At 36.0% G+C, this 15,584-nt stretch overlaps 1 protein-coding gene across 1 annotated transcript; it reads right to left on the reverse strand.

The window, feature by feature from the left end:
• Positions 1-300: 300 nt before the first annotated feature.
• Positions 301-1,335, reverse strand: LOC141617486 (uncharacterized). The gene has a single exon (XM_074434685.1). It carries the CDS (start codon positions 1,333-1,335, stop codon positions 301-303), a length of 1,035 nt encoding a protein of 344 aa, XP_074290786.1.
• Positions 1,336-15,584: the final 14,249 nt, after the last annotated feature.

Here is a 15,584-nt window from a genome sequence, read left to right on the forward strand (position 1 = left end):
GCATTATATAACATCATTGGCATCCAAGCATCCAAGAGTTTAACCCAAAAACTTACATGACTCATCTAGTTCAACAACTAACAGCCAGTTTACTGAACAAATACTGCCCAAGATGACTTATCTAAACAGAGTTCCCAGTTCTTCTATTCACCATTTATCTAACCCAAAAAATGAATAGTTAGAAGTTGGAATTGACATTACAAACACAGTTATAATGTCAATTACAACTCCTACAAAAAGTCAAGTTAAATCCAATGTTTTCAGCAACCAAAATAAAATGTTACCACATTAACTTCTAAATCAGATTGGAGGTTGATTTGTTGAAGTTGAAGCACCATCAGTCCTTCTCTTATTTGCTGTTGGACCACCTTGGCATGATCTTGCATTGTGGCCTATTGTCTTGCAAATAGAACATCTGATGATGGTGGACCTGCTACCTCTCTTTCTCTTTTTCTCACCAGGCTTCCTCTTTCTTTGTCTAACTGGCCTTCCTGCTGATCTTTCTTGTAGTGGTGGCTGGATCATAGGAAACTGAAATTCAGGCCACTGATCCTTATCAGGCATAGGGTGCATGATATTGCTATAAGTTAACTTATAGCACATCCCAGAGAAGTAGCCATTCAGATATTGCATTAGTTCTTCTTTGTTGTGATAGATGACCCTACATGTATGCTTATATGATATCCCAGTCACCTGCCATGCCCCACACAAACATGTTTCATTCTTCAAATTTACAGGAAAGGCAGTTGTGGTACCTTCAACCACCTCAAATTCTCCACCTCCGGCTTTTATCACTCTGCAATGCCTTGAGTCTGAACAATTAGACTCAATAATACCCTTTGTATATGGGGTGGGATCATATGGTTGTATAACCTCAACTATATCAATTCTTTCTGCTATCTTGTTCATCTGATATTGTCTTATCTCTTCCATCAAGACAAGAATTGGTTTGGCCCTCATGTCATTAATCACAACATTAAAAGACTCAACAAAGTTTGAGGTATTATGATCACAAGCTGTTAGTGGATCAAATTGATGTTTGGACCATTGTTGGGGAACATTGGACAAGTAAACAAAAGCTTCTCTAGAAAGTCTAGCTATACCTGCCATTGCTTTGTTGAAGACAAATGGTGATGTTGTATTGGCAGCCTTCCAAAACAGATCATGATAGCCAGGCCCTGCCCATTTCTCCTTGAAATTTGTGTACAAATGCTGAGCACAAATTCTTCTTGTGGCAGTTGGGAACACATTTGATATAGCCTTCTCAACACCTTTCATTCTATCACTAATGAAAGTCCAGTCCCACTTAGTACAACCCTCCTTCTGAACTGCCATCTTCAAATTTTTGAAAAAATAACTTCATGACTCAGTTGTCTCCTTACCAGCAATAGCATATGCAATGATAAACAAGTTATTGTTGCCATCTATAGATAATGCAGACAATAACATTCCCTTAAACCTCCCCTTCAGATGACATCCATCAACTCCTATTATTGGCCTACAACCTCTCAGGAATCCTTTTGTCCAGGTAGAAAAACTAACAAATATTCCCCTAAAATAGGTCAACCTGTCAGTGTAAGGGGAATGCCATGTAATAAGTGCCTATGAACCAGGGTTGGTCTGTTTGATCATCTCAGCATAAGCAGGCAGAAAATTATAACTTTCCTCATGTCCCCCAAACACCTTCTCAACAACTACACTTCTGACCTTGTACATTGTCCTCTTTTTCACAGTAATCCCAAACTTACCCATTAACAAGTCTGCTATGCCCTGAACTGGCATACCAGGATTTGCAGTCAATTCATCTTCTAATTTAGAAGCCATCCATTCAGTTATTGCCATAGGATTGCACTTCAGGAAATGGCATTGGATATGTTCACCAGTAATTGTCTTGATTGCCCAAGTTAGTTTATCAGGGATTATGGACACATGTATCTTCCAAGTACAATGTTCTCCACTACATTCAGCTGTGTACCTCACCTTATCAGATTTGCTATCTATAACATTGAATCCTTCTTGAATGCAGTAATCAGAGAGCACTGACACAAAGTCACCCTTGGTTTGGAACAATAACCAGGGCCTTAACTTAATCTCACCCCACCTTTTAGGTACATACATCTTACCATTCTTGTATGCCTTATCCAAAGAAACTGCCTCATCCCCTTCCTTTGCTTCATTAACTGTCTTATCAAATGGATGCATTTTATCCCCTTCCACTGTTTTATCAAATGGATCCCTACTACACTCAGATGATTGCTCATCTTCAGTACCATCTTCATCTCCTTTACTCTCTTCATCAGAGGCAGAGTAGTCTTCATCAAATTCCTCACTCTCTTCACCTTCATCCTCATCCAAGCCCAAATTTATTGGCTCACCCCTTTTCTTACCCCTTCATGTCCTTATCTCAGTTGCCTCAACATCACTTTCAGGAGCACTTGACTTAGATTTTGGAGTATAAATACCTTTTCTCCTAGCAGTTGATCTAGGAATTTTCTGCTTTAGGCCAGGCCTTTTTTTAAACAATTGAAACAAGTTTGGGGTACTTTCAGGGGCACTTTGATTTTCTCTGCTAAATCTATTAGCAGTTGGGCAATTTTGGGTAAACTGACTTGGTGTAGTGTTTGTTTGAGTTTCAGGGACAGTTTCAGGTATGGTGGTGGTTGGACTTTTAGGAGTAGTTTCATGAGAAGTTGGGTTGCTGTTTGTTTGAGGTTCAGGGTTAGTCTTTTTTTGAGGTTCAGGATTGGTCTTTTTTTAAGGTTCATGGTTAGTCTTTTTCTCAGGTTCAGGGTTAGTCTTTTTTTGAGGTTCAGAGTTGGTCTTTTTTTGAGGTTCAGGGTTGGTGTTTCTTTGAGGTTCAGGGTTGGTGTTTTGTTTTGCTAGATCAGCCAACTCTTGAGACTCATAGACTCTAGTATAAACAGTCTCATTTGTCTCCACATCCACAGTAGGTACTTCAATTGCCAAAGGTTCAACTAACAAACCTTCACTCTCCACTCTGTTTTTCTCTATCCTTTCCTTTTCCTTTTCCTTTTCCTTTTCCTTCTGCATCTCCTTCCTCTGTTCTTCCATCATTCTTGCCTTTTTTATTTCAGCCACTAACCCAAACTCCTTAATTGGCTTATTTGTGTCCTCAATCCACACGTCAATTGTCTCATAGCTTTCTTAATCCTAAAACATCTTCAGTAAATCCCCATCATCCTTAATGTTTATCTTAGCGTCATTCCTTCCTCTATAATACATATCATAGACATGGAGCAATAAAACTTGTTGTTTCTCAGCAACAACCCCAAGATCAGCAATTACATCTAGTAATTGTATAAAATCCACATCATATATAGCATAATCAAACTTTTGCCCTTTGTAGTGACATTGCAACCAAAACGCAGTTTCCATCCTACCATTTTAAACCAAGCATTACTTAAATACAGTCAAGTAAAACCCTAACCCTAATTATTTCAAAAAAATTAATAATTGACAAAATCAGTCCAAAATGGAAAGGGATAACAAAATCAGAAAAACAAACAAATACCCTAATTATTGAATTGCAATATTCATAAAACCACATCAAAAACCCTAACTAAAATCACAAAACAACAATTATCTACATGCAAATAAAAACGTTCACAAAAAGCCTCATTTAGGTATGAGTTAATCACAAAACAAAAGAAAAAGATACAAAGAAACAAATTTTAACAAAAAAAAAGGAATAAAGATGAAGATGGTTACGTGGAATACAATAGCAACAATGAAGATGATGAAGATGTGATCAAAATGAAGAAGATTGATGAAAAATAAGAGCTGATTTGGGGTTTTTCGAGTTGATGTGATTGATTGTTGAGGTTTGTGTAGGATAATCGTGTAATGTTATGGGGAAGTGAGAGAGTTGTCCTTTTTTTTATTTGATTCTGAGTGAAATAGGGAGAAAAGAAGTTAGGTTGAGGGGGAAAAGGGGGGAAAATAAGTTGAGTTAAGTGGTTGAGGGGAGATGACGCCGTTATAACGGAAAGAAAAGTAAGGGTAGTTCGTGCACTAAAATGAAAGTTGAGGAGTACCATGTGCACAAACTTAAACGCAGGGGTACCACGTGAATTAAGTCAAACCTCAGGGGCACCACGTGAATTATCCCTTATTATTATTATTATTATTATTATTATTATTATTATTATTATTATTATTATTATTATTATTATTATTATTATTATTATTATTATTATTATTATTATTATTATTATTATTATTATTATTATTATTATTATTATTATTATTATTATTATTATTATTATTATTATTATTATTATTATTATTATTATTTTATTATTCGGCTCAATCACTTAGTTCGATCAAATTTCGGCTCCATTTCCATTTCAAATTTTCAAATTTCACCTTCCGCCCCATTGGGTTCACTTAGTTCAGTTTAGCTCTAAAAAGCCAGAAAGAACAGGGCCTAAGTTCATGTAGAAGTTCCAATTCCTGCATTTTAGTTAAAAAAGACAATCAAACATGTGACTAAAATTCCAATTCATGTGATTTTCAAATTGCTATGTTTTTATGAGGCAACCAAACAACTCCTTTGCTGTGAATAGCTTAGTAGTATAGATCCCCTGCAATTAATGCGAGGTATTTATAGAGTTTTTACTTTTTAGTTTATTTATTACTTATTCATTCCAAATTGATACCTTAATATTTTCATATTTCACCTTTTTTGATGTGAGAAAAAAAAATTAAACGCAAAACTAACAAAAAAATTGGGCATGTAATGAATCTTTTTTTTTTTTTAAAAATTTTTTGTTACAAAGTTAATGATTTCATTTTATAACTTTCCTTAAATTATCTTAATGATTTTGTTTCACGAAACTAATAATATTAGTTTATTTTATTGTTTTATATGATGTAAATATGCATCAAGTTATTTTCTAAGAAAAATTAGCAATGTTGTAATTTATAATTTTAGACTCCTTTAATTTTATTTTGATTAAAACATTATAATTATAAATTAAAATTTAATGAAAAAATCATGTTTAAAAAAAAGATAATATAGTTTAATGGGAAAATTTCATTTCTCTCCTTATATAAGTTGATGGAGTTTGGAGGGAAAACTTTTGAGAATTGTTGTTCTCTAGTAAAAAAAAGAGGGATGATATAAAGTTGCTTATATTTACCTTTTTTTTTTTTTTTATGTTTACTTAATGAAGTTGAATAACTTAATTTGTCTTTTTTGGTGAATTACTTAATTTGTTAATATAAGATAAAATCTACAACACTGAAATTTATTGATAATCAATGAGTCCCATAATCGACACCACCTTTGTCAATAATGATATCGTTTCTTCAAATGAAGGTAATACCCGCCATTTTGTGGGTTTCAACACCACAAACTACATAGATGGTTGGTTTTCTACAAATTTTGCTTAGCAACAGAACGATTTCTTTCAATGATGGAATACATTTGTTAAAGACTCTGACCCTATCCCTTTAGACAAAAACTTTCTGAACTGAATTGATAAGACCTAAACTAAATTGAGTTAAAGGGAAAAACAAAATTGAACAATTGAACAACCTGTAGAACTTGAATAGAACTAAACCGCACATAAGTAAGCTAAAATTAAGTCCAAAAGAACCCGACAGAAGTTGCTATAAGGAAAACAATGACATAGTGATTTTCCTATTTTGTCAATGAGTAAAATTTTTGGGTATTACTCTTTCATGTACATGATTTTCAAAATCACCCCTCCCATTTCAACATCCCTTGTTTTTCAATTCTAGATTCATTGCATTTTTTACTTTCAAATTCCTCCCACTACAATCCAACCACCACACCTTCCCGAACGTACCGTGAGTTACTCCGTAACAAACAAATTTAAAAGTGTCTAACTGTGAGAAAAAAGAAGAGTGCGGCATATTGAAACAGGAAATGTTGGGTTCTTCTAAACCTCTGCATTAAGGTTGACAACAATCTAACTCTACTATAAATCGTTTCTTAAGAAGTAGTTGTTAATTAAGGTTCCTATTTTCACCCTAAATACGTTATTGATGTGCCCTTGGATGCTGGGTAGGAAAATGACTAATTAATGGCCAACGTTCTTGCTGTATACAGATTGCATGTTATGTTTGATTAGATTTTTTACAGCCATCGAACTAACGGAACATCTAATTTACCCAAATTTCCAGAAACCCTAATTTGTTAACCCTAATTTGATACAGTAATGCTTAACTAATGATGTTAGAATTATGGCTTGATCAATATGAGAATTAAGAACCATAATAATTGAGTAATACAATTTGATTAATTTTTTAGAATAAGAGCAAAGAGAGAACTTTTTTTTTGGAGTTTTAGAAGGACATGGTATGGAAAAATTATGAAAAAGAGTACTTGAAATAATAAGCCTTTTATTGTTAAGGACGGGCTCTCTGGTTCGAAATTGGTAAAGGAGAACCCCTCTCCGGTGCTTGTGTGGATTCGATTTTATGGATATAAAATATTGGGGTTTAGCATTACCAAAAATTGTTGAACTTTTGGGTAACCTCGTGAGAAGTGACCAAGCTACTAAGAATAAGAAATTTCTAGGGTTTGCTAGGTTTATGGTGGAGGTAAAACTGGGGCAACAATTACCTGATTTCATTGGATTCATTGATGAGAATGATTTGTTACAACAACAGCTGGTTCATTATGAATGGAAGTTAGTAGTCTATAGCATGTGCAATGGGATTGGTCATGAAACATGTCTTTGTAAGAAATCTGAACCAAGGGGTAAGCCTAAGGAAGTGCATCAGGTATGGAAACCTATGGTGGTGGCTCATACCAAGGATCACAACAAGTCTCAAATGGCTCAGAAGGTGACTAAAACCGGAGTGCAGGAAGCTCAGACTGGCAATGATAATGGGGTGGTACCTGTGTTGGATCCTACAGTAGTAGTCACCCCTATACCATACCAAGAGTCAAACCTGAATTCTATGTCATCTGCTAGATTCATTAACAAGTTGTCCAAGAAAGGGGAGGGGACTCTGCAAACAGGGCCCACTTTCATTGATGTCCTCAACTATTCTATAAGGAAGAATTTGTTGAATAGTATGGGGAAAGGGAAATTCTCAATCAATCATAATGGTTAGTATAGGATTTTGGAATGTTAGGGGCATAAATAAAAGGAATAAACAAGGGGATGTTAGAAGACTCTTGCATCTTAATAAACTAGGTTTGTTTGGTTTGGTGGAGACAAAAGTGAAGATAATAAATACAGCTAGTGTGCAAGATGGGATTGGGAAGAACTGAAGATATATTAATAATAATGACATCAGGGAAGGGGGAGGATCTGGGTTCTTTGGGATCCTAACCTCTTTTTTGTGATAGTAGTGAGCAAAGAGGTGCATATGATATATCTTAATGTTGTGCACTTGCAATGTGGTTTTACTTGGGTTTGCTCTGTGGTTTATGGTTATACCAAGCTAAGGATGCATATAGGAAGTCTTTATGGCAGTCCTTGCTTCAGTGGAAAAATAGTGTGACTGGTCCTTGGTTACTCATGGGTGACTTTAACAATGTTCTCTATGCTGATGAGAGGGTTGGTTCTGATGTTACCATGGCTGAAATCAAGGAGTTTCAAAATTGTGTAGATCAACAAGGTCATATAACCCATATTGATCTACACAACTTTGAAACTCCTTGATTTCAGCCATGGTAACATCAGAACCAATCCTCTCATTAGCATGGAGAATATTGTTGAAGTCACCCATGAGTAACAAAGGACCATTGGTTACAAGAGATTTTTTCATAACCAAGGAACATTGTTGAAGTCACCCATGAGTAACCAAGGACCAATGACCAATGACCATTAGTTACATCAGAATTAATCCTCTCATATATGACCTTGGTTACAAGAGAGTTTTTCGTAAAATTGACAAAGTGATGGCCAATGATATGTGGTTTCTTAATGGCCCTTCAGGAATTGCTTCATTTTTACCCGAAGGATTATTTGATCATAGTCCATGCCTCATAGGCTTATGAGAGGATATGGAGAGGAACAAGTGCAGTTTTAAGTATTTTAAGATGTGGGAAAAGATGAGAGATTTAAGGGGACTGTTAATAAAGTCTAGCAGCAACAGATTAGGGGATGCAAGTCATTTCAAGTGGTTAAAAAGCTTAAAATACTTGAATAAAGAGGGGCTTGGGGATATCTTAGCACTGCAAGAGGGCTAAAATGTTACTTGAAGAAATTCAAATGAAACTCCACAAAGATCCTCTGAATATTAGCTTACATCAGGATGAAAGAATTGCTGCCAAGTCTTATAAGGAGTTGGATGAGGCAAGGAATTTATTCTTAGCTCAAAAAGATAAAAGTTCATGATGAGAATTCCCAATACTTCCATAGTTCAATCAAAGTTAGAAGGGCTCAAAATAAAATACTTAGCATCAAAGATCAGAATGGGGTCCTTTGTACTGATATTGAGGCAATTGAGCTGGCCTTTCTCAACCATTACACTTCCTTGTTGGGTAGTTCTTAAGCTGTTAACAGGGCGTGTCTTTGGATAGTCAGGAGAGGTAAATGTGTTAATTCAAGTCAGGCTAAAAGCATGGTTCATGGGGTGAAAAGAGATGAGATTAGGCAGACACTTCTTTTTATACCTATTGACAAGGCCCATGGGCCAGATGACTTTACTTCCTGTTTCTTTAAGGATTCCTTTGATATTGTTGGTAATAATAATGTGATTGATGCCTTTCAGGATTTTTTTGAGAATGGACAATTGATTCAACAGATTAATGCCACAATGGTGGCCTTGATTCCTAAGAAGGATAACCCCGAGTCAGTCATGGATTTCAGGTCCATGTCTTGCTGCTATGTACAATATAAGTGCATTTCTAATATTATTTGTTCCAGATTATCAGGGGTTTTGACTGAGATTGTAAGTGCTAATCAGAGCGTTTTCATTCATGAAAGAGAAATTGTGGACAACATACTTATATGTCAGGATTTGATGAGATTATATAACAGAAAATCTTGCTCACCTAGGGTCATGATGAAAATTGACCTAAGGAAGGCTCATGATTCCATTGAACGGGAGTTTGTTGAGGATATGTTAATTGCCTTGAAGTTCCCTGCTCAGATGATTCAGTGGATCATGCAATGTGTAACAATACCCTCCTACACATTGACACTTAATGGTTCACAGTTTGGTTACTTAAGGGTAGGAGGGGGTTAAGACAAGGGGATCTAATGTCCCCCTTGCTCTTTACTCTCTATTTAGAATATTTAACTAGAATTCTTGATGTGGTTTCTTTAAGACCTAGTTTCAGCTATCATCCCATGTGTAGGGATTTATTTCTCTACCACTTAGCATTTGCGGATGACTTGTTGTTTTTCTCTAGGGGTGACATTGACTCAGAAAAGATCATCATGACAGCCTTGGTTACCTTTTCTAAAGCATCTGGCTTCACCATAAATAAAGATAAGTTAGATGTTTACATGAATGGGGTTTCTGTGGGTGATGCAGTACTCATTATGGGTACTTGTGGGTTCAAGAAAGGGACATTCCCTTTTAGGTATCTTGAAGTTGATATTTCTTACAAAAGATTAACTAATCATCAATGTAGTAAATTGGTGGATAAGTTGGTTATGAGGATTAGGAGTTGGGGGGCTAAAAAGCTAAGCTATGCTGGTGGATTAACCTTGGTCAAGACCGTGTTGTCCCAGCTACACTGTTACTGGGCAAGGATCTTTCAGCTACCAAAGGGGATCATAAATAGGGTTGACAGTATTTGTAGAAGCTACCTATGGTATGATAGTGAGGAGCATCACAAGGTGCCTGCTGTATCTTGGAGTACATGCTGCCTGGCTAAAGATAAAGGGGGCTTAGGGTTAGTCAATTGTTATTTGTGGAACATAATGATGACGGTAAATTTGTCACACCCTATTAAAAACAAATTTATAAAATACCCAATTTAAGTAGTAAATCGGGGTCGAAACGAGGATGGTGGGGTTAGACTATAAATCTAGGTTTTTGTTCTAGTTTAGTCGAATGTAAAGTTGTTTAGTTGGTTTTCAAAATGAAATTAAACTAATATGAAAGTACAAGTAAAAAGAATGCAAGCATAAACGATTAAGAGGGTGAGTAGAGAATGAATAATAACTAGAAGAGTTAGGGGATTTACGAGGGTCATGTAATAAAGTGTCGGGTCAATGGTCAAGGTAAAGGTAAGTAATATTAAGATAAGTGAATCACACAAATAGGGGATAACAGAAATAACTAATACTGTAATACCTCGCAATTATAAAGACTGAGACTTGACCGAGTAGACGATTCACTCGGCCGAGTGAAGCCCCACTCGACCGAGTGAAGGACCGAGTACCATCTGGCAGTAAGCTGGAAGCCTGGAAAAATAGCCACTCGACCGAGTGACCATCCACTCGACCGACTGGAGCCCCCACTCGATCAAGTGGACCGACCACTCGATCGAGTGCCGGTCGAGTACAACTTACACGGGAAGTTTGTTTGGTGAGATGTCGCTTTCGTGCCTTATCTCTTCAGATTTTTCACCTAACACCCTTCCAAAACACTATTCCCACCACTCTGTAAACTCCCCAACATCTCTCTAAAATACCCACCAACAAATCCTCTCAAAAACCCTAGTATCCAAGTGAAGAATCCTTGCCTCCTTGTTCATCCATCTTGTTTATAAGTCATTTTTTATTCCACTTCCTCTAATCTTATCTTAGTAATCTTAATTATCCTAGTATACTACCTCATAATTAATTAGGTTATGAGAATTAAGAGGAATAATTAAAGAGTTTAATTAGTAGATTTATTATAATGGTTTGTAGTAATGATTGTAGTAATTAATATGTGTAGGGAACTTCATTGAGGAGCACTTCTAGTGAGTAGCTTGTGGATTTGTGAAGATAAGCTTGAGGTAGGGTTTTCCCTACTTAGCTATGATGATATGGGTGTTTAATTGTGCATTTATTATCATTAATTACATTTGTCTCATAATAGTTGCATTATAACATATTTTGGTAATTAGGGTTTATCACATAAGATGACATTACGGTAATTAGGTGAAGATAAGTATGGTAAATTGTCACAAGGATGATTACATTGCATTATAACATGTTAAAGAGCAATTAAATGAGAAGAAATGAATTAGTGAAGAATTGAGCATGATTATACTTGTTGTGTTAGTATGGCTGCATAGTTGTGTTGGTTGGACTTGTTTGGTTTGTTCATGGTTTGGTTGACAATGGAGGATGTAGGAGGATTATTGGCTACGATTTTGGAGACGGAAGGCGGTTGGGAAACCGTTTTCCGCTCAAGTCACCCTTGGAGCTTCCTACTCCAAGGGGGATGTGCAAATTTAGTACTTGGGTTATGGAGGGACTCGTGTGATGAGACACGACGTCTGGCAGGGGACTCGAGTCGCACTCGGGACCGGTACCACGTACGTGTTTCGAGTACCTTATGTTGATAGTGGCGTCGTGGGCGTGTCCCGGTCACCGGTTGGTGGAGATGTATGTTGGAGGATGAATCTTATGTATTATCATACTTTGTTGGTTATTGCCTTGCATTGTCACATGAATAGGTAAACTTAGTATTCCATGCATTGAACATTTATATTGTTAAGCTAACACTTGGGTTTTGAATTATCTGTGGTGAAATATATGGTGACTTACGCCCATATGCGGAGCAGTGTTAACAGGTTAGCACGATAGATTCGAGGACTTGGGAGCGGTCTTCATTAGTCGTCACCACTCTTGTTTATCTTAGCTTTTTGACATTTAAACTCCTTATTTTCAATCGGGTTGTATTATTAGGATGGTATTCGCATCCCTTGATGGAGTTTTAAAATAACCGCAAGCGCACAGTGTGTTATAGCACTTGGGGGTCGAATCCACGAGGAGCAAGTAGAGTATTAATTGTTATAATTCAACGGTTTAGCTAAGTCTAATAAAATGGAAGTTTGCATATTATCTAACAACTAGTCTAATGAACAAGAAGTAAATAAACTAAGTAAATTCTAAAATAAAGAAACAAGCAATGAAAGCGGTTTTTATCAATTAGAGAAAGGCCTAAGATCCGATCAAGCCCTTAGCAATGAGTCATAGTGGCAATTAGTCAATCTACAAGTAATGGGTTCATGGGGTCAAGAGGGATAATGCTAGCTAAACTAACCACCCAACCCTCCCGAGTGTAGGTAGCCTCTTGAGTCGGGTTAATGTCCCACTTCCATGGATGACCAAGACCGAGCCCAAGGAATTAAGGTCAATAATAAGTCCCAACTAAGTCCTTCCCCACTCCCATGGATGGAATTCCTTAGTCAATTGGTTAAGTCTCTTTATATGGGTCTCACTCCCGTGAATAACTCGCCTAGAGTCGATATCCCGAGTATACCGGTATCCACTACCATAAGCCCAACCCCATTGATAGCCTAGGTAGCCGAAAATAGGCCCAACTCCCATTGATAGCCTCAAAAGGTTGGACAAAGGTAAAACAAAGGGTCATTTCAAATCACCCAACCAAAATCGATTACCCATAACACCACAACATGTCAAAAGCGACAAATCACCAAAATAAACTCATCATTTAGGCCTAATCGGACCCTAGAAGGATGACTACTCACTAATCATGCTAATTAAACTAAGACAAATGATAAAGGTTTACACTTTAGCAATTGACATGTTATAAAATTGATTTCTACTATTAATCATGCAATTAATAACTAAGATAATGATAATTAACTAATTAAACTATAATTAAAATGAAATCAAGCTTAAAGGTTGTAACTTTAACTACAAGAAATGTAAATATTCAAACTAAGAAATAAATAAAATACAAACAAGTAACTAAGAAAGATAAAGGAAAGAGAAAATACCAACAATTAAAGGTGAATGAACAAGGAAGAAGAAAATTGAATAATAAAACTTAATCTTGAATTATATGAAGAATAGATGAAGATTTGATCTCCAAAATACAAAGGAAAATACTTGTGTTTCTCTCTAATTTGCATAAAATGAAGCTTAAGGTTTTAAGATATGGATTTGGGGTATTTATATGACCCCATAATAGTCCATTACAAATTTGAGCCCAAAAAGGAAGAAAGATGAGGGGGGAAAACGAGTAAGATGAGGTACGTACCTCATCTTACGCTCCTCATCTTCTCCTTATACATCAAAAGTTGGTACAAAACTCAGTAAGATAAGGTACGTTATGGGCAGATGAGGTACGTCCCTTGTCTTACGCTCCACATCTTCTTCAATAGTAGCAAAGAATAGGTCCAAATCAGCAGGATGAGGTACGTTATGGGAAGATGAGGTACGTCCCTCATCTTATGCACCATATCTTACAGTCTAACTAGTATTTCTAGCTTATAAACTTCATGTCGGACTTGCAAACTCATTCGTTCTTCTTTTCCCTTGTCCAAAAATTGGTCCACCAAGGTACCTACGTAAAGAAAGCACCTAAAGGAGTACCCTTGATTTGAAATATACATATGACAACCCGAAAAATAGTCAAAAAGAGAACAGAGAACAAGATTTGCAAAAGTAGTCGAAAGTTGAGTTTTTTGGCGATTTAAGCACTCAAAATTGGGACTAACAAGAGTTTAGAAGGTAGATAAAACACGTGAATTAATGTGCTAACAAAATTTCCCACACTAAACTCTTGCTCGTCCTCGAGTAAGCTCATAAGACTAAGCTAGGACTAGTAGCCAAAAAGTGAACGCACGATATAAGCATCACTTAGTTATTGTAATATTATAATCCGAACGAGTATTAGCGCACTCAATGCCCTTTCAACTCACGTAGTTGTGCTTATGAGGTAAAGCACTGTTGGAGCTGTGTCCTCCAGTGAGTGCGGATAACGTCATTGCACATACACTTGTACGGACAAGTGGGAGCTTGTTGGGGCTGGTGTCCTTTACAGTTAGTGAAAGGACTTATAAATCTCTAAAAGGATCAAAGGGTATACTTTTGTATTATAATCAGTTGGTCCACGTTTATCAATAACGGTTGGCTTGCTAGATAAGTTTGACGTTATTGTCATACAGATGGCAGTGATCAACTGGTCCCTAAAAGTCACACCTATAGGATACGTTTGAGAGATGTGACGGTATGAAAATACAGTCATGTTGATGCCAATTTTGACTAACCAGTTAGTCGGAGTTATTGACTAATAATTAGTCAAAAGCGATGTTGAGATAATTATTTAATACGGATTAAATAAAAATGGCTAAGACGAATTAAGCGGTTAATTCGTAAATTAAATATAAGCGATTATATTTGATTAATGTATATTGAATAAATTAATTATACAATATTGTCTTTGTCGGACATGTATTAATATTTCGACTAAGTCATGTTACTAGTTGATATTTTAATTACCGATAACCGATGACAATTTATATTTAAAAACCCGTCGTATACGTTTTAGCAATTCAAGTCGGATCACGAGTTTAATAAGGAGGAAGTGGAAAGCCCACTCCCTCCCTAATGAAACCCACGGACCGAGCAAGGGTAGAACAAAAGGAGAGTTTCTCCTCCTTTCTAACCTAATTTTTCATTTAGCAAAAATAATTAGGGTTTTGAGAACATTTCCTCTCAAAACTTAGATCTCACATCTAAAGAAACTCACAACAAATTCTCTCAATATTGCAAGGCAATTAGAGAATACATTTCTAGCACAAGGGCATAGTCTCAGACGATCTTGGGTGCAACAATTAGGAGGAGATCTACTTTGATCTCTATCATTGCCGAATTGCACTAGGACCGAAGGTTATTTCTAATGCTTTATCGTTTCTTTGTTGTATTTCGTTTATGACCATAAATTGCATATTAAATTTACGTTATAGTCCTATAATTTAAGGGTTTTATACGGATATTACCCAACAAGTGGTATCAGAGCGAGGCCACGTAAATTTTTCTATGTGATTTTCATCAAACGGAATTGAATCGATATTTTTTTATTAAAAACCGTGCGGCAGCCTTTTTCATCACGGCAGAATTTTTTTTTGCCCACGGCTGTCTCGTTTTTTTTCCTCTTGGAAACCGTGTCATGTATATACACAGATGTTCTGTTTTGTTTTCGATTTGTTCCTTGCATATTGTTCTTGTAATCGATATTCATTACAATATGTTAAGATCATGTCAATTGTAATTTTGTTTTAATCCAGATTATGTTAAAATTGCAATTGGGTTTTGTCAAATCGTCTTGGTATTGCTTGTTGAGGCTCACGGTTTATTGAGCTGCTGTTTTTTTTTTGTCTCGGCATTCATGCTGAAAATAAAAAAAAAAAAAAAAAAATTTAGGGTTGCTCTCGGTCAAGCCGTGAGAAGAAAGAAATTTTTTTTTTTGTTTTGTTCCTTTTTGCTGCTCACGGCATTAGCAGCTAATATAAAAAAAAAAAATTTTTTTTTTCGGTTTTTTGGCCATATCATGTGCATAATACGGATTTTATGCATTCGCTTAATAGTGAAACGGTTCACCAACGTATCATTTAGTTATTTTAAAACGATTTAAAGTAACGGATTATCACAGATTAAAATTAAGTTGATTAAAGCGGTTTTGTCACATAATTTTAATCATTAAAGGTGGTTTGGATA

Source organism: Silene latifolia, chromosome X (assembly GCF_048544455.1).
Source record: "Silene latifolia isolate original U9 population chromosome X, ASM4854445v1, whole genome shotgun sequence".
Lineage (NCBI taxonomy): Eukaryota > Viridiplantae > Streptophyta > Magnoliopsida > Caryophyllales > Caryophyllaceae > Silene > Silene latifolia.